At 43.5% G+C, this 20,837-nt stretch overlaps 1 protein-coding gene across 1 annotated transcript in view; it reads left to right on the forward strand.

Annotated features, from left to right (window-relative positions):
- The window catches only part of LOC311424346 (uncharacterized protein), a 187,773-nt gene that overhangs the window by 102,049 nt on the left and 64,887 nt on the right, over positions 1-20,837 (forward strand). The window contains exons 6-11 of the mRNA XM_084499418.1: positions 598-698; positions 3,408-3,569; positions 3,668-3,942; positions 4,290-4,455; positions 16,016-18,396; positions 20,627-20,740. Of these exons, the coding sequence (XP_084355544.1) occupies positions 20,706-20,740 (35 nt within the window). The 5' untranslated portion in view covers positions 598-698; positions 3,408-3,569; positions 3,668-3,942; ... (1 more) ...; positions 16,016-18,396; positions 20,627-20,705. The remainder of the gene's footprint in view (positions 1-597; positions 699-3,407; positions 3,570-3,667; positions 3,943-4,289; positions 4,456-16,015; positions 18,397-20,626; positions 20,741-20,837) is intronic.

Below are 20,837 nucleotides of genomic sequence, written 5' to 3' on the forward strand. Positions count from 1 at the left end.
TCATTAATAATACTTTTCATTTCACACGTGGCCTTGAAGCGCTTTGCAAAGGAACAAGGATATTATAATTGCCAGATTACATAAAGCAACTCGTCTACAGGGACCCAGCATGTCGAGCCACAGGACGAACGCAGTGCTCTGCCCCCAAAATCAGCGGCTTGGTCATTGTCACAGAATGCCCCATCACACCCCGCAGCACCAGGGGTTGCCTGGACCAGAGACCATGATGTGAGTGTGTAAAAGGAGGATGAAACCCTTGGTTTATTGCCCTAAAATGAAAAGGTGGGGTGGCAGCAAACACTCTCCTTGGGTTTGGCACTCAGAGTGCGGCCTAAACTCAGGAGGGATTTCAGGTGCTCAGCAGCCTTGGAAGGAAGGCTGCTGTCTTTCAGCGATGCCTTAAATGTATTTGAGCACAACATTGGAAACAACTATTCGTAGGGAATGCATTTTTCCCTCTTGTTCTTCATTCTCACCATCTCCTTGGTTAAACCACCAAGAAACAGAGCAGATTCAGCAGCAGGAGTCACTCAGCCAAGGGAGAATAAAACAGACATGAGGTGGGAAGATGTTTGCATTTGCCTCTTTCTCTTGCAGGAGCTCTTCACGGTGTTCAGGCCTTGAAACTGGGCCACGTACCACCACAGAGTCACGAATGTAGTCCTGACTGTAGCGGAGAATCAAGGACTCTGATAAAGGTATTAATTTTATTTTGTACTTACCCTACTGCAAGGAAATAGCAGTGTGAGGACCACAAAGCGCTACGAGCCTGCTGACAGCTGAGAGGTGTGGGCACCCAAATCCTTCTTATTTGACCTGGGCAAAGGGCTGCAGTCTCCAAGGCTGATTTGGGAGCACTTCTGTGGTGTTTGGCAGCCCAGCTGTCACCTCTCAGAACAAAACAGGCTGCAGGAAGTTTGTAGGATCCAGCTCAGGTGTTCTGCACCTTGGAAAACTGTTAACTTTGGAGAGACCGGTCAATTTTATTGGAGAGGATTGGCAGAGAGCAAGAGTGCACAGCCTTTGTCTATTCATAGATCAGACTAAACAAATTAACTATTAAAGACACCGATTGAGAATCCTATTGGCAAGAAAGGCTGGATGATTGGGCATTTAGGAAATGAATTGAAGGCAGAACGGTTTTGTGAGTATGCCACGGAGTGATATCGCTGTTTGTATAATTTATATACATATTTGTATCGCTGTGATATAATTTAGGTGCTTAGACTCAGAGTCTGAGAGAAGGCTTCCTGTGGCAGTCTGAAAATCTTACGTGTAACACCCCCTAGATCCAGAAAATTGAAATGTCCAGGTTTCCAAGCCCTGTGTGATTCCATGCTGATTTTCAAATCCTGCCTTTTGCACCACAGTGATTCCTCGCACCATGGTAAAGGCTAAACCTGTGAAAATCTGGCCTTAAAACTGCCAGCTAACTTCGTACCTAACTTTTAATTGCAGTGCTTCGTGGTAGTGGTGGTTTTTTTACGCTTGCTTGCTCGTTCCCCCCAGGAGACTGGTTTTGCTGTTTGTCTTGCACCAGGAAGCGTGCATTAGCGAGAGCAATCGGGGCAACTGCAGCATTGAAATCAGAAAGGCTAAGGTGCTGGTGAAGTTTCTGCATTGAAATCAGTGGAAGTAAATGTAGTCCTGTCAAGATAATTAGTATGATGAGTAAAAGTGACCTTTATAGCTGGGAACATAATTGCTTTGTCATGGCCCATTATTTGACCTTCTATAAACCATCCTTCAATACTGCTAATGAGTACTTCTGTGTATGCCTGTTGACAGCCAGGATGTTGTTGGGAAATAAGTGGCACCAAGAAACCAAGCAAAATATTAAGTACACAGTATGCTTATAACTTACAAAAGAGCCCTATTAATATCCTTCCTCCGTGGTGTAGTAATTGATAACAGCCTTAAAGGACTTGTTCCCCCTGCCTCAATTGTGGAGACGAAGGTTTCTTCTTTGTAACACCTTGAAGCCAGTTATTTTAGTATATGCTACTGAGATCCTTCAAAAAGAATGAAATAGTAATAAAAAAAAGCCCTTAGCCTACATGTTTTTTTTTTTCTGAATTAAAAGAAATTCGGTGAGACCTAGCTGCATCCTCCTGCCTGAAGGACTGGCATTTTGTGATCTGATTTTTTCTTACTTGCAAGCTAACAGTTTATTCATGGACTTTGAGTAATGCTGTAATTTACCTCAAGACATGAATTTGATGCTATCTCTCTCAAATTCATGAAAGAAATCTCTCGTCTGATTTTTTTTTTTTCTTCTGCAGCTTCTAATTCATAGAGAGGCCTTTACTAAGGCCAGAAAGAATCATTTGATAATCAGCTTTTATATCCTATGAAACACGGGCTAGAAAGCTGTCCCTCCCTAACATCTGCATTACACACACTTTAATGCCTCTGGGACCCTTCAGATAGCTTTCAGGAGGAAATAGAGCCTCGATTTAGGACTCCAAGAGACACAGAACTTGCTGGTTTCCTAACTACACTATTTGAGTAGCTGGCTGCTTTCAGAAACTGCATCTTTTGGCTGAATTTATGTAGCACCATCTTCCAGGTATTGGCTTTTGTTTCACTCAGTTTGAGGGGCTCAGCTATTGTGGGTGATAGGGCTGGGAGAGACTTCACAAAGCCATCAGAGATGTCACAAACTCGGAAGCAGCAGCTATTTCAGGGCCTTCTCAACTGCAAAAGCTTTTCTCTAGCTTGCATGTCTTCTGATATAATATAAGCTCTGTTCATGGGTGTGGAAAACATTTTTTGTGCAGGATTTTTTAATATATAAGTATTAAATATTTATATTATTTTCATATATATACTTGAAGGCCGTTTTCTGCTCCCCTTTGAACACAGCTATGTTCAACTTCTGGATCATGTTTTCAGTCCTTCTGAAAGCACACCAGGTTCTGGCCATCTTAATCTGAATCTAATCAGTTGCCCCCTCATCAAAAACGTGGCATCAGAAACAGCCATCTCCCGTTTTGGGCACAACTTAGGTGCCTTGCATGCCATTATGGACTACGAAGAAAATAATTTTGTCGGTATAGTCGCTTGCCAAATATCGTATGGGTCCTGCAGTGCTTTAAAATTTAATGGCTGTTAGATCCATCTTGCCAGTACAGTTATGGCTGTTGTATGCATCAGCCTTCTGCTCTAAAAACCTGCTAAATCCAATTATTGTCAGCAATTGTCTTGTGTCTTGAATATGTATCACAAGCACTGCTGTTTCTGTGTGGTCACTTGAAGGGCCAGAAAAGAGAAAATCAGAGCAGTAATTAGGGGATGTTGAACAGAGGGTGCTGAAATTCCTGCCCATCTGTTGCAAGGTTGTCTTGGTTTTATAGAAGCAGTGTTCATCACTCTGACTCTTCTGTTTCACTTAATGTGTTTCAAAGTGAGTTGATGACAGTGCTGCTGTTGAAAAGATCTGTGTAGCCTTTGTGAGCACCTTTGAAGCCACCACTCTCATTAGAGGAGTTTACAAGACAAAAAATTTTGTCTCAGGCATAAAACAGAAGTTCAGAAGACGTGACTTTGGTTCCTGACTCTGTCACAAGGTGAGTGGCTGTGTCACTGAATTCCTTTTTGCTTAATATAACCCCTGGAAGGTGCAAAGAAATGGTCCTCTAACACTCTGCCTGTCTTGTTGCTTTAGGTCTCTTTACCTGTAGAAAATCTGAACGTCTCGATATGGTTTCTACTCATCCAACTCCCAACGACTAGATATTTTGAGGTTTGGCTAGTGATAAGCATGAAAAATTTGCTTAGAGTTGATTCACAAATTTGTGTCTTGGAGTTTTAAGGCCTTTCCTGTAGCAGAGCATATTGCTAACAGCAATCGGAGCGAGCCTGCAAGAACCATGGTCAACGTAGCTAACGAAGGCAAACCATTGCTGCTGCTGCCACCTTTACAGGACCTCACCAAATAACGTAGGTCGCATTAGTAAAAATATTCTTGCTTTACCCATGTAAGTGCGCTAATGACTTTTGACATTTTAAAACAAAGGGCAAGAAATCCTGTAGGATTTGGACTGGGAAAGTCTTCTAGTATAATAGCTGGCTTTAGAGAACTTGGCTTTTTTTTCTGAACCACTGCCGTTGGGACAAATTCATGGTGCTCAGTACTTCAGCTCTGGTGTACATCACCTAGAGGATGTAAAACCCACAAGTTTCCAGTCTTTACATATGTTTTATAGCTGCTAAAATGGAGAAATGGGAAGAAGTGTGAGATAAAGATCATCAACAGTAACGTAGAATATGGGAAATTTTTTTTCCAGGTGCAGCAATACCCTCAAGTCGTTTTGCTTGTACAGTGGCTTAGGAAACATGACTGAAGGGTATCTCTGGAATATTCATCCTCACCTTATATTTGAAGCCACATAACGATTCTGGCATAGTTCTAAACATTTTTGCAGAGCACAGAAGGCAGTTCCCACTGAGGAGGTAGATACAGGGGGCTGGAGTATCTAACTTTCATTGAGTGCAGCGAGGCTTGGGATTTCTAAAATTTTTTATGGCTCTTGGGTTGGGTAATTTGTGCACGGGAGCTGAGCTGCGAGGTAGTGCTCAATATTGAAAAGTTATTTCCTATATTGTATCTGTCTCTTGTGTTACAAACTCTGTATTGATTTCTTTCTATGGGCTTAGCATACTAGACTTATTATGCCCTCCTTATTGACTGCATGCCAAGAGGGAAAGAAACTTTTTGCTTCAACTGTGTCTACTGGTGCTCAGTCCTAAATGGGATGTCTGGGTAGGGCCACAATGCGGATGTTTGCAGCTAATAATAGCCCCAAAGTTGTGTTTTTCTAGTCCTACCCGTTTATATCAAGCCTGTTCTATCTGTAAAAGGCAAAACCACGGGTGTTGAAAACCTGTTTCTGTTCTTTTTAGCATTAGGTGGCCTGGAAAAGTCATTAATTTTTTAGTGGTACCTGGGATTGTGTGGGTGGTGGGCTGGGAATTTCAGTTTCCTCACACTGCATTGGAAGTGAAAGCTGGCATTTAAAATGTATTCTAACAGATTCAACAGTTTTCCCTGTGCAATCAGAGATACTAATTATCAAGTCTATTTTCAGAAAAGCATTTTTTTAATGGCAATTTTGTAGGGGTAGGACATTATTTTGATGTAGTTTCTGTAGTAGATGCCCAAAGACGGGTTGCTTGAGGCTTGAATATTCAGTGTAATGGGGCCCTAGGGGATACATTGCAACAGCCTGAGCACCCTCAGGATCACTTGGAAAACAAGCAGGGCACGTCTGTCAAAAGAGAGAGGACAATTCTGATGTACCAGGTGTGTTGGGGCTGCTCGGCTGACAGAGCAGGAGCAGCACAGGCTCTGCATTGATCATGCAGGAGTTACTGAGAAGCAGTCAGGAAAGCTCGTTCCTCATACTCAGTGATCTTTAGTTGTCTTTAAATGTACAGAATCAGAAGAGGAAAATCAATATATATGCCTTCTGCAGTAAGGTACAAGCCAGCAGGTACGTCTGGAAGGGAATAACGTGGGCCAACAGCAACATTGGAACTGGAGTCCTTTGACAAAAACACTCCCCTTGGGCTCTGCTCAGTCTGAATTGAAAGTTCCTGTCCGGTATCACAGGACAAATGAGTTATAGAAAGGACATAAGCCATACGAATCTGAATCACCAACATTAGCAGGCTGCAACTGGGTAAGCATATTGAAGTGCCTAGTGTAAGGCTAGCTGAGGTTTAGCATTAACCTGGAGGGAAGAGAGGATGAGTTTGTGCACCAGTTACTAGCTTGGGCATCACTGAACATCACATGCCACTAGACCAAAAAGTTTGTTTCAAAACAAGGAGTGTCCCTTGCTTCTGGTACTCCTAGCCCCCAGCAGGTGTCAGATGAGACTGTTACTGCAATAATGTTAGTAATTCTTTGTTTTGTTTGATAGCTTACTAGTAACTTGAAATTCCTACTAAACTTCTTTTTCTTTTCACATTTATATGCCTTTTCTTTTTATATTAGCAGTTTCCCAGATTCCTTAGCTATGCTGATGAGCCTGTATTGCTTAAGTCACTTGTGAATCACAGGGGAGCACAAGCGTGTGTGGTCTGAGTTCGCCAAATCAGCTAAAACAAAGAAAATGCTAAACCTGGAGGGGAGAACAAAAAGACAAAGTTGTCAAGTAGCCCACGTCGTGAGAAACTCACTCGTGTGAAGAGGAGGAGATAGCACCAAGGCAAAACTGAGGACTGGTCTAGGTAGAATTACAAGTTTCTGTGATTATTTAAAGTCAAGGAGATGGACGTTTCTTGAAACAATTTTAAAAGGAAAAAGAAAAAAAAAAAAAGTTAACATATTCCTTTGGGTTCCTGTTCATGTTCTTGCAAACTTTGCTTCTGAGGTCTGCAAGGAGAGACGTTTGGTGTCAGCATCTGGCACTCCCCTTTGCAGCCGTGGAGGATCCGCAGGCACTGCCAACGTGCGGCTTTGTCACCACCACTGAGATGCTCCTGGTGCTGCGGCTTCACAGGCATTCAGGGATTACATGACAACTTGGGGAGCAGGGTTTATAGCATCTCAATCATATATTGAGAAGCCAGTATTTAGTAGGACAAAATTCCCCTGCTAACTTGTTTGTTTTTTAAGGAGCAGGTTTTGGAACTGCTTTTTTTCCTCTTTCTTCTAGCGGCAGCTGCAGGTTTTTCGCTTTAACACCAGATAAAATGCTCTGCTAATAGTAACAGGTTTTCCTTTGTCATCAGGTTTCGAAGTTTGAAAGGAAAACAGGCTTTTATTCTTCAGGGATATCACTATTACTGAAGATCAGGCTCAGAGAAAATGGGTGGAAATACCCCTTAGAACAAAAATATTAAGGAGTTCAATTTATTAAGTTAATCAAAATACTGCTGAAAGGAAACTTGATCACAGTCTATCCCCACAAGGAGAAGTCATGTGATTATAAAGGGCCTTTTAGTCAGAGAGATAATGAAATAACAATTTCTAATAGCTGGAAATTGTCTTCAGGAAAAAAAAAAAAAATCTCATCTCTTGCTGGAAATCAGGTGTCAATTCTTCCTAGTGCTTGAGTATTGGGAGAAATTGCTGCAGCCCTAGTTTAGCCATCACTTGAAAGATGCAACAAAAAGCCACGCCGGGGCTGTGGGCAGTTGGTTTTATCTTCAGCAAGCAGCCTGATGGGATGACCAGAGCAGAGGAAGCCAAGAGATCCATGCACAGTTGCTGTCTGTGCCACGGACCTGCTGTGTGACCTGCAGGTCGCTTCCCTGCCTCGGCTTTCCCATTTAATGTGCTGAGAGAGGCCCCTGTTTATAAGACCATTGCACACAAGAGGGTTGTTACTGTCAGATCTGGGATGGTCGGTTTGTGTGCTCGCTTCCAGGCTGTGCTTCAGAAAGTGTATCGGGCATGTGCTACCACATTTCCTCCTGGATTACCATCAATCTTCAGCTCTCACTGCTGCTGAGTTTGGCTATGACACCGTGACCCACTTTTTCTTAGAAAAAAAGCTGCCCGGAAAGCATCATATTTCTTTTCCCCCTCTTTCCCACCCCTCCATACTCTCCTTCCAAAGCACTCAATTCCTCTCAATGAATTCTTGCGTGTGATTGTTGCCGTGAGATCTGCTTAAAAAAAACTTTTTTAAAAGCCGTCAGCTGAGATTTCGGAAGAATGCACATCATAATGAGAGAGGAAAAAGCATAAAGCAGAAGGCAGTGGATGCAGACACATGACCACAGGTCTCTCAGCAGGTTCTGGACCATTAACGAACACGCGGATAAAGGGGTGCGCTGTTGCTGTTTTCTTTTTTAAAGCTGCTCTTCTACTTAGTTTCACCTGGGACCTGGCCATGAAAGCAAACCCAGCCTACCAGCCGCTCAGAGTCCCATTTGAAATCCAGGAGCTGAAGAAGTTGCTCGAGCTTTGTCTCCCTTCCCAGCCCATAAATCTTACAAACATCCTGGTGAGGGCATTGAGGAGTGGAAGTGCCATCCCTCACCTTCTCCTCCCTTCTCAGCAGGGCATGGAGAGCACTTGCGTGGCCCGACCCGAAATGGCTTTACCCATCCCAGCAAACCGCTGTGCCTGCGCGGAGATATTAGCTCGAGTCCCAGAAGCAGCATCATTATGGTGCTTTGCCTGGGATAATTATCTTCTTAACATGGGTAATTAGGCTGGTTGCCACACTGTGCTGACTCAGCTACGCCGTGCTTGCCTGGGGATGATGCTCAGCGCTAACAGGAGGATCCGTGCTGCACGGCGGCTTTACGGGGTGAAGCCCAGCTCCTTATTTGAGGGCTTGCATCAGAGCAGGCTCCTGAACTAGGTCAGCGGTCAGGAAATTCCTTACAGGAGGACCCCAGCAGTGGGAGAAGCTTGCACAAGTGTGCCATCCTGCTTGGGTTGTCCCTAAGATCAGGGCAGCCCGGACTGACCTTAGGTGAACTGAATTTGCTTGTGTTTACAACACTAATTGCAGGTGAGGAGTTTTGTTGTTAAGGCAGCAGGTTCTGAACATCTGGCTCCACTTCTGGTGTCTACCATGGATTTTGTAGCCTTCATGAGTATATTTTTAGAGAGAAATAGCTCTTCCTTAGTTGTCTGCCTTGTCTCCATATATTATTGTAATATGCTGCTGGAGACTGGGATTTCCCCGCTATCGGCTCATTTTATTTTTCTGAGAACGGTCCAGAGTTAGCAAAAGTTTGCAGTTCGGGTTTTACTTGGCCTCCTGTCAAAAACTATACGCTGATTTTACACGAAGAGACTCTGGTTAGGCAGGAGGTGATAAAGCAAATTGGATCTTGGCAAGGGTTCTGGGGCTGTTAAATGCCATCAGATCTCTTAATGATCGCGCGCGCTCAGACGGCTAGTTCTGCACCCCTTCCAAAACGAAATGGCAGTAGGGGTTGTGTGTGCAGATTGGAGGACATCTGGTACCAACTATTAGGATGCATTTTTCTCAAGAGCCGATGAATATCATCCTGCTACCTAAATGCACAAGCAATACACATTTCTGTCCCAATCCTTCTGCACCAGTGGGTGTCTTCAAGCTAAAGAAGTTCCTTCAAACTTGCAGCTTGCAGCCTGTGCCCGGTTAGCTAAATAGCTGGGGGACAGCTGATTTGCTGGTCCTTCTGTATCTGTTTCCTTTCTCAGCTGAAAGCTCCCTTTCCTGACTAGGTTAGACCTTGCTCATGGTAAGGAATGCTTGTGTGCTGCAGACATGACCCAGCTGTACACCTGCTATTAATAAGAACTCCTCGTTACCAGCTTCTCAGTGCACATGTTGGGCAATGACAAGGAATTAATCACAGCTAGAGGAAGTAGACAGCTGGCACAATCAGCTGGTAAGGGACCAGTTTCTGAATGATTCATTTTGATTTTAACCTCTAAATGCCACGCTCAGGTTTGATTCTTAGGTGGTGTGAGTGCATTTGGTTCTGCCCAGCCGAGTACCGCTCCGTGCTTCATTTTGGTGAGTATCCAGCCCTCTGCTGCTGTCTCTCCACTGAAATGTTACCAGCATTCCTGCTAGATTATTGTACCAGCTTCCTCCCGATTTTTTTCCCTATCTTGCAGTAGGAAGAGCTCTATTGGACTTACAAATTACCACCAGAGAGGAAGAAAAATAAAGTGAAATGAATCAGGACTCTCGAGCCACGGGGATTGAGCTTCAGCTGAATATATCTCACAAACTTGCATCTAAAGAAAACTGTCCTTCATATTTCAGTATCTACCCACGAACAGCCGAGCTCATGGGGGCTTTTAAAGCTGCATCCTGCTATAAACCTGCTAGTAGCAAGTCGCCTCTTTGATAGCTAACCTAGTCAATGGGTTTATGTGGGACACTCACAAGTGTAAATTTAGGTTGACCCAGTTTAACCGAACCAGTTGACCTAGTTTGGCCAACGTCAAATTATATTGAACTTCTGCTTAGCCACCTAATTCAGAACTAAGTAGTCTGAATTTATTTCTGGATTTGTTTTGACTTTCAAGGTTTTCGGTACGGTTTGTAAATGCAATACCACGTGTGCGTGTACAGACAGACACAAAGTCCTGCCCTTTGACTCGTCTCAAAGTTTAGCATCTGCTCTGGGTTGAAGACAAAATGCAAGGGTGAGGCTGGCCTGAGACGTACAGACTGCAGATAACTGTACGTAGGGAGAGATGCTTGTTTGGGGTTCCACTTTTCCTTAGGTGCAGTTGGTGCTACAGGAAAGTGGGAACTCATTATTATGAAGCAGATCCCAGACTTTATAGAGTTTGATCAAGCTCTTTACCTCTTCAGCCTTCCTGGGTCTTTCTACTAGGAGGGAACTGATGTTGTTTTTTTCCCCCTGCATAACATTTTTCCTATTGATGGTGGAGTAATATTAACTACAGACTGCAGACTTGCCTCTCTGCTGCTTTTCCAAGGTTGTGTGCTCGCTTTGCACGAGTACCTGCAATCTCCACCTGAGGTGAAAAGCAGGGGAAAATCAGATGCACAACACACCTCTAAAAGCTTTGCTGTTCCTTAATCCTCTAACCCAATTTGCTGCTGCTTTTAATATAATTTCTGCATTGGCAGCCTTGTGAGAGACTGAATACTAAAGGCAAAAAAATAGTTATGAGTATAACGCTTTTCTAGATTTTCTGCTTTTGAAAACTCAATAGAAAAGCAAAGGGCTAAGAAGATTTCTTTAATGTAGGAGAGACTTTCCAGCAGGGAGATAAATAGGTCTCACTTCTCCCATTCTCTGCTACAAATCAGAAATAAGTCCCCAGGAGCTAATGATGTACTAGCAATATAGTCGTATGAAAGGAGGATTTTGACGTCTGTTTTTTTGTTGTTTTTTGAATTCATGAAAGTGTTTTAGACTCTGGCAGTTTTTTAACCCTCACTGTACAGCTATATTTGAGGCATGTCACGGCATATTTGTGCGTGAAGCATTCACATTTACAAGAATTTCCTGGGATCGCAGACTGTCCTTTTAAATATTAAGGACAAAACCTTGAACTGATGTTAAAGAGTGTCACGCCTTTGATTTGTAATGGGTGCTGAGGTACACCAGTCTCTGAGCTGGCAGTGAAAGTACAGGCACTTTCTCATTTTCTGAAAAGGCACCTTTATGTTCCTTTGGCAAAATAGAAAGGCCTTTGCCTGATGTTTATCTCCAATTGGAGACTGCTGTACTCTGCTGTAAAGTAGCTTTGTAGAAATGAGATTTGGAGAGAGCCAGCCACTGCTATTCACTGAACATTAGGTAACAATTTCTCCCTATTAATTTCATGTCTGATTGTGGGGAGAGGCTGCCGATGCCATTACTTGAACAATTTTGTTAAATTAATTCATGACAAAATATTTACGTTGTGACCCTGAAACCCAAATCCAGGGCTAATCCCATAACTCTAAATGTTCTTGATTTCTGCTGACTCCTTTTTCTGATATGAGTTGACTCCTGTTTTTCATGATATCTGAATATGATGTTGAAAAGCTATTTTTGTCCTAACAGTTCACAAAAGGGTGTACGGAAATTTTCATCCTATTTTCTCTAGGGTTTATTTCATCATTCTTTTCCTCTGCTACTAGGTATTTTCTTCCTCTCTAAGATAAACAGTAGTGATCTTTTCAGTATCTGTAACACTGGCATTAAAAAAAAAGACTTTAAATCATCCTACAAAATGTGATAGGAAATGTTTGCTATGCTATATAATTCTGCTGGAGAGCTTCTAAAACCCTATAGAAAGGTTATCATTTTCTATAACAAATACAGACTTCTAATGCACTTGCTTCAAAATCCTCTTGGGCTTCATTCCTATTAAATTCTATAGGACTGAAGATGCCCCTAAGGATTATTCTGATAACAGCAAGAGACCATTTTGCTGGGTAATGTATCTTTAGCCGGGCTGTTTTCAAGCTTGCTTTTTTGCAATTATCTGCTAAAACTTTATCACCCTTCTTTAATTTCTCAGCTGTCTTTCCCATTCTGAAAAATGCTGGGGAGATCTCTCTTTCTGAATTTCAGATTATAAGGCTGTCAGAAGCGTAAATATTTTATAGGTGATGATTTGGCTTGCCAATAAGTTAGCACTTCTCGAAGTCCTCGAGAACCTTTTGGGCCAGGTTGATAAAATGCTGACAGTTGTTGTAGGGGCACATTGCTTCTGCATTCCCTGCTCAGCCTTTCCTCTACCTGCACAGCCTCTGACAGCGACTTGCTTTATTTTGTGTTTCTGTATCTTGTGAAGGATCCCTTCAAGGTGTTTTCATAGGTGGTGAAGGAAATGCTGCGTGTTGACATGTGCTATTTCTCCCTGCTGTTTCTCTGCTGTGATGCAAGCGCATCCCTTTTGGTACCAAAAGGCTGGATGTAACCTTCTTCTTGAGCTGAGAAGTGCCTTGAGCTGAGGAAATGGGAGCACGATCCATTTAGACTACTTCAGATTTATCTCAGGTACTCTGGCTTGTTCCTTTAGCAGCAGCACCCTCTTCCCCCTGCAGAAGGAGCTAAGGTCCTTTGCTCAAATCCTTGGTTTCACCTAAGCTAGACGCCTGAGGTATCGGTGATGTGAAACCCTTCTCCAGTGCTCACAGCTCAGAGGGAGTGGCAATTCTGCCTGGGCTCACGCTGCATGACATCTTTTCAAATGAACTGAACATCAGGACGTAATGGGCCTCTCTGGCAGTCCTCCGTGTGCCATATGTTGAGTGCATCTGGTGTGTGGCACCAGCACTGAAGCAGGTAATTTACTGCAGGAAGAGGAAACAAGACCGTGTGCGCCAATTTATCAAGGTTAAAAACAATGGCGATGGAGACACCATGGAAAAAGGGGGGGTTGTAGAAGGAGACAGTTCCTTCAGAGAGGATGTACCTCTGCAAAAATCCCTTCCATCGTTCTGCAAGGCCCTGATTATTCCCCCAAGGAGGAAGGTGGGGACATACGTAAGTCTGTAGGCTTCCAGTTCAGTTACTGGAGACGGGTGCTCCACTTTGGAATCATCCCTATTTTTACTGCAGGGAGCATAAGAGATGATCTCTGTCTGAATGTGTGAACTTGGAAGGGAGAAGGCAGATTTAGATCATGGCTGTGCCTTGGGAAAGAAAGATGTGATGCATTAATAAGACACAGCACTGTAAGGCTGGCAAGACTTGTGTTCCTTCCATAATTCCTGATGTTAAATTTCCCTTTATTTTTTCTACTGATTTAGCTTGTAGGTTAATTCAGGTGAGGACTGTTTCTTTCCACGTGGGTTTATTTGGCCTGGTGTAGAGGGGTCCCGGTCCTGGTGCAGTGTCAGTGCTCTGTTGAAAGCCAAATTTATTGCAACTGAGCAAACTACGGATCTCATCAAACATCCAGTTTCATCAGGGTGCTCATGATTTATATCCTCAAGTTGCCTTCTTAAAATAGAAAACCAGAGGTTGACCTGGAAGTAAAATACTTGAAACATCAATATATTACCTGAATGATCACATTGAGCACCTTTCAAAAGGTAAGCATGTCTGGCACATGCTTACCTTTTATTTTGTGGGTAGCCCAAAATATGTCTGAATTCCTCACATTCTTATTAAGACACCCAGCAGTAATGTTGAGCAACATGACATAGCTGGAATAAATCTGAGTGGAGCGTGGTTGGAGAGAAGAGTGATCATTTCTCAGAAATATCATTAAAAAATCTTATTTCATGCAATATTCTCATCCAAAGTACCATGCTATCTCATTTTGGCACATTGGAAATGAATCGTTGGCTCTGATTGCCTAGTCTAGGAATTCACATATATCAACATCCTTCGAAGAACTTGTAAGAAATACAAGAAAGCAAAATTAACTTTCAGGCACCCTTTTTCCAACCTCTGTACACAATTTAGATGAGGTTAGGGATTTAGTTTCCCTGGCTAGACCCTAGGATTTTACCCCATTATTAAAGATAACCAACCAACAACCTCACACAATATATAACAGGATATTTCATATAGCCTGGTTTTATCTTGCAAGATAATCTTACTTCTTCATTAGGAGCTACGGGGGTATTCTGGGCCAATGCCCAGAGGATGAACATCCACCATGGAAAAGAACAAACCAATGTGGTCTGAAACAGAAATTTTTCGTTAGTCCTTTTATCAGCTTATCTACACTGATGACAGTCTTTTTTAGAGACAACTCGCTTTCTCCTTTTCCCCCTTTTAAGTCAAGCTAAAGCGCAGAGTACATGGACTAATATCCTGAATTGATGTAAAATTGATTTCATAACCTTTAGGAAAAAAAAAATAAAAATGACTTTCACAAGGATAAGAGAAAGCAGCTTAGGAAAACAGCTAGAGAACACCATGCCTTCCCTTCCCTCCCCAGCTCCAGCCCCTGGATTCTGTGGGTTCAACTTAATATGATTATCTTCATCCAGGAGAACATGCACCATTTCACAAACTAAGACGAGGGGACCCACGGTGGCTCTTCTAATCTAAAAACAAAGATGGAGCCCTCAGTTCAGGCCTCCGGCAGAGATTAGCTAGCAAAGACATCAGGACAGAGCCCACAGCAAATGATTTAATTTCCTCTCACCCCGATGTTTGTCCCCTTTATCCAAATGGATCAAGCTTAACTTCTAAAACAGCCATTTTGTTCCTTCCTTCAAGACGGTTTGGGTTCTTTTATTCCCCTTTTCCCCCCACTAACTAAATCACATTGGACATTTCACACTGAACACACTGATAGTCTCTAAAATATCAAATGCTTTATCCCTAGGAGCCCCCTAGGAGTTGCTTTTTTTAATGGATTAACTATGACAGAGACTGCACTCCCACAGTTTTTAAAATATACAATAAGTATATTACATACTTTTAAAGCTATAAATAAGATTTATACACAACCCATGGGGATTTTCCATTAAAACTTCATAAATCACATTGTACATTATCCTTTTTAATCCTCAGCCTTGCAGTGTTAGTCACCAGAAAATATATTTAACCCTGTATAAAATTCATGATAAGCACGTATAAAGAATGTTAACGAGAGCTTTTATGTGCTCTGTATTTTCTTACCCTAATGCATTTTTTTTTTCCAGGCAATTATTTGTAATAGTAGCAGTTATCTCCTGGCCCTGCTTTATGAACTGAAAACCCAGGTGCTTTGCCTAGGACTAGGTCCAGTTGAAAGCAGCAGAAATAGGATCTTTTAGTGATATCCATCCCTCAGCTAGAGGGTTCCCTATAGTCTGGTGCTTGGAGAAGGCAACTTTCAGATCTGTCTCTCGTTTGCTCTCGCCACGCTGATTAAGCCCTTCCCTCCTCGTGAATGGCAGGAGAGGAGGAGCGCTGGGCTAATTGCATCACATTAAGCTGCCTTCAGCTATTTTGCCTGCCTGATGTGTCACAGGATTCAGACTGCCGTTGTCTCTGCCCTCGTGGTGGTGGTGTTCCAGACGGGCCGTTTAACTCTCTTTTCTGCCCTCTTAATATTTTGGGAACAGAAGAAAAATGAAGGATTTTTTATATGGCAGGATCTCGTCACTTGAACCACTGAAGCTCTGCCATCTCCACCTGCTCCTCTTTTAGCTCCCAGAGAAAGGAAGGTGTCGAGTGTACGAAAGGATGCTCCTGCTCCAGAGGCTTTCAGCACATTGCAGGTTCTCCAAAGTTGTGCTGCCAAGACTGAGAAAATGCAGCTGTGTGAGAACCAAACCATGCTGGGGCTTTCCAGTTTACACAGATGATCGTCAGCTTAAAGCTTTAAGGGGCTTCGTTAGATGAGGATTCATTAAGATGCAGCTGCTGGTGTTGTTTTTAACTCACGTGTGTGTTTTTTCCTCCCGACTAGAAGTTGAGAAAGAAGCATTTATTCCCATCATACATACACATAATTTTAAATTTGCAGCAATTTCACTAAGATAAAACTGGAATTGCCTGTGCCCTGGTGTCAGTTTCATCAGACAAACTGAAAGCAACGGATCCTAATGAGGTGCTGTAAGAGATCTGTTTTTATCTCTATGATTATGGAGACATTAAGTGAACCTGGTTTTTGTCTTTTCAGCAGCTGAGCAGACGTGTTTTGCCATTACTGACATAAAGCAGTCAGAACAGAACAATCAAGCTGCTGCTTTGGACTGTGGGTGCCCTGCGAAGAGAGCTGCGTGTCTGTGTCTTAACAGGTCTCCACAGCTTGGTCCCACTTACCTTGTCACCTCTTAAGCTGTGCTAAGTCATCAACCCTTCCCAACCACCATGTTAACCTTTCCCAGTCTCCTCATTTCTCCATAAAAGCTTTCGTCCTCACTGAGAAGTGCCCTTGATCCAAAAGTCCCCCTCCTTCCTTCTGCTCTCTCTGGCCAGCTCTCGGTGCTCTTCCATCTGCAATCCCGAGGTGGGTGAAGAAGCCTTTGTCCTGTTGTTGCACCACTTTGGGTTGCTCAGGAAACAGCTCAGATGTGCACCCCAAGCTGTCAGCGTGCCTTGCAGGGGTTGTCCAGGCTCACTCCAAGCTACCTGGCTACCAGCAGTGCCTCCACAGCAGCCCAGCTCCTGTAAAGAAGCAAGGTCATTAGCAGAGCTCCTCAGGCCACGATGCCTGCACACTCTCTTTGAATAAGTCCAGGTGATGTGCTAGGATGCTCTAGATGCAGAATACTTATAAAGCTGCTTGGCTACAGGATGCAAAGCAAAATTAGAGCCCTTCAGGCTTGGCCCAGAGGCAGTTTGCTGCTTGGAGCTGACGTGTTGCAATTCCTGACTTTCTCCACAGCACACTAAACCTGGTCAGAGTTGTAAAATGTTTCCCTTCAGACAATCTATGGCTATTTTCCACAATGACAACGGTTCTCCTACAGCTGGAACTGGTGGCTCCGTGGCCTTTTGGGGGTTTGACCTTTTCATGCTTCAGTAACGGGGATGAAGCTGTACTGAGTCTACGTGCAAGCGATGACAGAGCAGCTGGCTGGCTGTGCCTGCCTGAAACACTGAAAATAATTGTATGTAGTTACCTTGTACTTCTCACCCTGACTCTCTGTTGATTGGATTTGGCTGTTATCTAAGTTTTTTATGTATTTAGGTTGTAAGCCCTTTAAAACCAGCACCCTCGCTGCCCGCTTGGAAGAGCAGAGACGAAGGAAGCGTGCAAAGTCGATGCGATGTGCAGCCATCGCCTTCCAGTGAGATCCAATCACCTGCAACGTGATAGACGAGCAAACGCGCTGTTTCAGTGTGTCTAATGGTGTTCGGGAGGATGCCATACAGAAAATAATGACAATGTTCTTGAACACCAGGATGCTTTTAAAACACTGGAACATGCAGTGCAGCTGCCTCCCCACCAGGAGCCACTGGCAATCTGACTTAATTAACAGATCCCTTCACGTTTTACAGCAGGGATGTTGTTTTGTAGAAAAGCATCGTCCTAGGAAGAGCGGTGCCTCAGCACCACGGAGAGACGGAGACAAGCAGCAATCTGGATTTTGCTTTAGAGGCTTTTAGAAACAAGCAGCTCTGATTAGCTCATTGCTGGCCCAGCCAAAATAATAATTCATCGGGCTTGGAAAGCTCCATTAAAGAGGAGGGCAGGAGGAGCTTCTCGTTTTACAGATGTGTTGGAGGAGAGACAGTTGTTTGATAACGGAGTGTGGCAGTTGTGGGTGGCGTGGATCCTGCCCTGATGTGGGTAGCAGCAGTGCATTTGGGTGACTGTCCTTGGCTGACCAGCAGCTCCTCCATCCGATCGTCTAAATGAGGTTTTTCTCAACAAACACAGAGATTATAACAGTGAAGTTCATTAAAAACTGAAGAGCAGAACCATGCTAATAGGGACTATGCCAATACCTGTCCAAGACAACCTGCAGCCTAAAAAAAAGATGAAAGGAGCAGAGTTGCAGAGCAATGGGGTTTTTAACTTGAGAAACTAAGTCGACTGTAGAGCCTGGTGTGCCTCTGTCTCGGTGGGAACTCATGTATTGTCATGATCTACATTGCTAATGATCTTATGAATTATTATGATCTACAACACGTGCTTAAGAAACATGACTGTGGTCTGGGGATGGGTACCTGAAATTACAGCATGAGAAGTTCCTGGGGGGGGATTTGTCGGGTGTCTGGTTGTGCTTCGGTGATGGCTGAAGGATTGGGATCCCAGTGCGACGTGGGAGACAGCAGAGAAAACGAGAAGGTGACACTGGGAGCTGTTGATCTACAGCACAGAAACCACTAACCCAGCAGAACTCTATTTTTACGGAAGAAAAAAAAATGGCACATCTTCCTGAGCTTTGCAGGGCTGTATGTCAATTCTTGCTCAAAGGTGAGGAGGTTGCAGAGAAGAATCATTGGCAGCTGGGAGCGGAGCGGGAAGGTAGCCAGTTGGTATCACACTGGGTGAGCCACTTGAGAAGTCCTGGCATTTGTGCGCTGGCATCTGCTGCTGCAGCCCGTCAAAAGGTGCCAGATGCTGTTTGTGCAATAATAGCTTCTGTGGTTTGGCATTTGTGTCCTACGATTTACAGCTCTGCCTCGTATTTGGTGGGAGGGGACGGTCCCGGGCTGCTGAGCAGAAACCAGACCAGGCTGGGTGATCTGTTGGAGGGTCTGATGGCAGGGGAGCTCTCCCTGCCTACAGACTCTGCGAGAGCAACCTGAGATCTCTAGAGATTCCTGGTGCCATTTCTACATCTTCATAATTGTCCTGACCTCGGTGCATTGGAACAGTCTGTTTAGCGTTTAAGTTTGGGGAGAATTATCTTTTGTTTCGGAGAACTTGCACGTAGGAAAGCAGATTGATTTGCAGGACAGCTTCTGCGAACTCTGCCCTTGTCATCTACATTTGTCTCCATCATCTTAAGCGTTAGTGGCAAATTGGAAGAGATCATCTGACTCTAGTTAAAGAGGGACAAAGAGATTGCAAGGTTATTTAATGATATCTGACTTGGGGTTTGGTCGCCTTTTTGAGGGGGGAATCACTGACTTGCCCACTCTTCTTTTTCCTACGTTGCAGTTCATATATCAAAAAATATAAATTTGAACGCATGAGATGAAAAAGAATGAACATCAAAATATTTTATTAAGCCAGATCAATACTCTTTACCCATTTGAAAGACAGAAGAATGGAGGTACAGAGGAACATCCATTAGGGTAAAACAGGTTATTCATCATTGATCTTGTTTTTATCCTGACCTATAAAAAAGGATATTTCCCGTATGTAAAGTATGTTTTTTTGTTTGTTTGTTTTGTTTTGTTTTGTTTTGTTTTCCACTTAAAGACTGCAGGTTTGGTCTTGTACACTGAAATCCCCAAGGTCAAAAAATTCAGGAGTAAATGTCATATTGAAAAGTAGTGGTCAAATATTTGTGACTCACAGCACAACGTTAATATTTTCCCCTTGGAATCTGATGCAGGAAACTAATATGGCTAATGAAGGACTTAGAGGGCTAATAAGCCCTAAATCAGGCTTCCCAGCCTTTTAATTACGCTGCATAATTATTGGAGATTTGCCATCATCTTTTTAATCTGGTTGATTAATAGGTAGCTTAGCCAATCCACACAGCAAACTATTTACACTCCAGTGATGATTGACTATCAGTTGAAAAATTGCAGAGGCATTGGCTAAGCAGAAAGAAACATCGGTCGCTTGCTCGTATGAAGTGCATTTATCACACGTGTCAAACCTCAGCAGATGTCCCGTTGGGTTCCTGGCTTCCAGGAGGTGAGGAGGTGATCTGTTTGTCAGCCCAGGCTCCTCAAAAAGTAATCTAAGAGAGCAGAAGTACCTGTTGTGTTCTCCAGAGGGGCGAGATGTGAGAGCCAGAGGCAGGAGGTGTGCTGGGCAAGGGAAGGCAGCTCCTGATACCATAAAGCAAGCTGAGATGGATGGATCGTGGCTGGGCTGAGAGGCAGAGGGCAGTTTGTCCACACGAGCTGATTTTCCCTATTTCTCACGTAAAGGTTGATGCAACTTTTCAGCTCTGCAGTTTGGAGGAATTCAGGGCAGGTAGTGAATAAGCCTGCTTTAATATTATTATTTTTTTTTTTTGTCGTTCTGAGTGCTACAAGGAGGGAATGCTTTTGTTTTTATACGAGAGTTCAAATTGTTATTAGATGCAAAGCCCATTTAAAATCGGTATCTTGCCAGCAGTATAACTCAAGCTACTGCTTTGTGCCTGATCCTTGGCTAATGCGTGCTTTGGTTCTTCTGCTGAATTCATTTGAGCTAGGCTGCTCTGTGCAGAGCTGACCCATCTTTTTTAATGGTACTGCATGATTTCTTATTTGTGTGGATATATATTGAATTCTGCTTGGAAACCACACGTGATTTAAATTGTTATGTATGCTGTTTAGGGATTGCGAGAGACTAGCGCGTTGTGATCATAGAGATTAGGATTTTAATACCTTCCCCACCTGTATTCCTCTTCGTGCAAAGTGTGCCAAGGTGATTACAGCTCGGAAAATATTTTTGCGCTGAATAATTCAGTTCAAGCGTTAGGCATTCTCCGTGCAATAAAGCAAGCTCTCTGCGCTGCTTGGATCTTGGTGGGACTTTGGTGGGGCTGGAGCAATGTTTTTGGTCTTGTTTTGGCCTTTGCATGGGAACATAATTCAGCCTCACTGCTGTTTGGGCACGAGCATGTCGCAGTCGTCTCCAGTGGATTAGTTACTTGCATCTTTCTTGCTCCAGGAGCTGCAAGTCTGTGACTCTGCCATTCACTCCGTGATGAGCCTGATAAACCATGAAGCATTATTTCTGACTGCTGATCATGCAAGCTGTTCGGGAGCAAAAACTTGAGCGCGGGTATATTTTACAACATTGTCGTCAGGCATGTTCGCATATGCCATTTTGAAACTCCCCTCCCCGAGACATTTTTGGCAGGAAAAAGCCAACCACTGAA

Source organism: Aythya ferina (assembly GCF_964211825.1).
Source record: "Aythya ferina genome assembly, chromosome: 27".
Taxonomy (NCBI): Eukaryota; Metazoa; Chordata; class Aves; order Anseriformes; family Anatidae; genus Aythya; species Aythya ferina.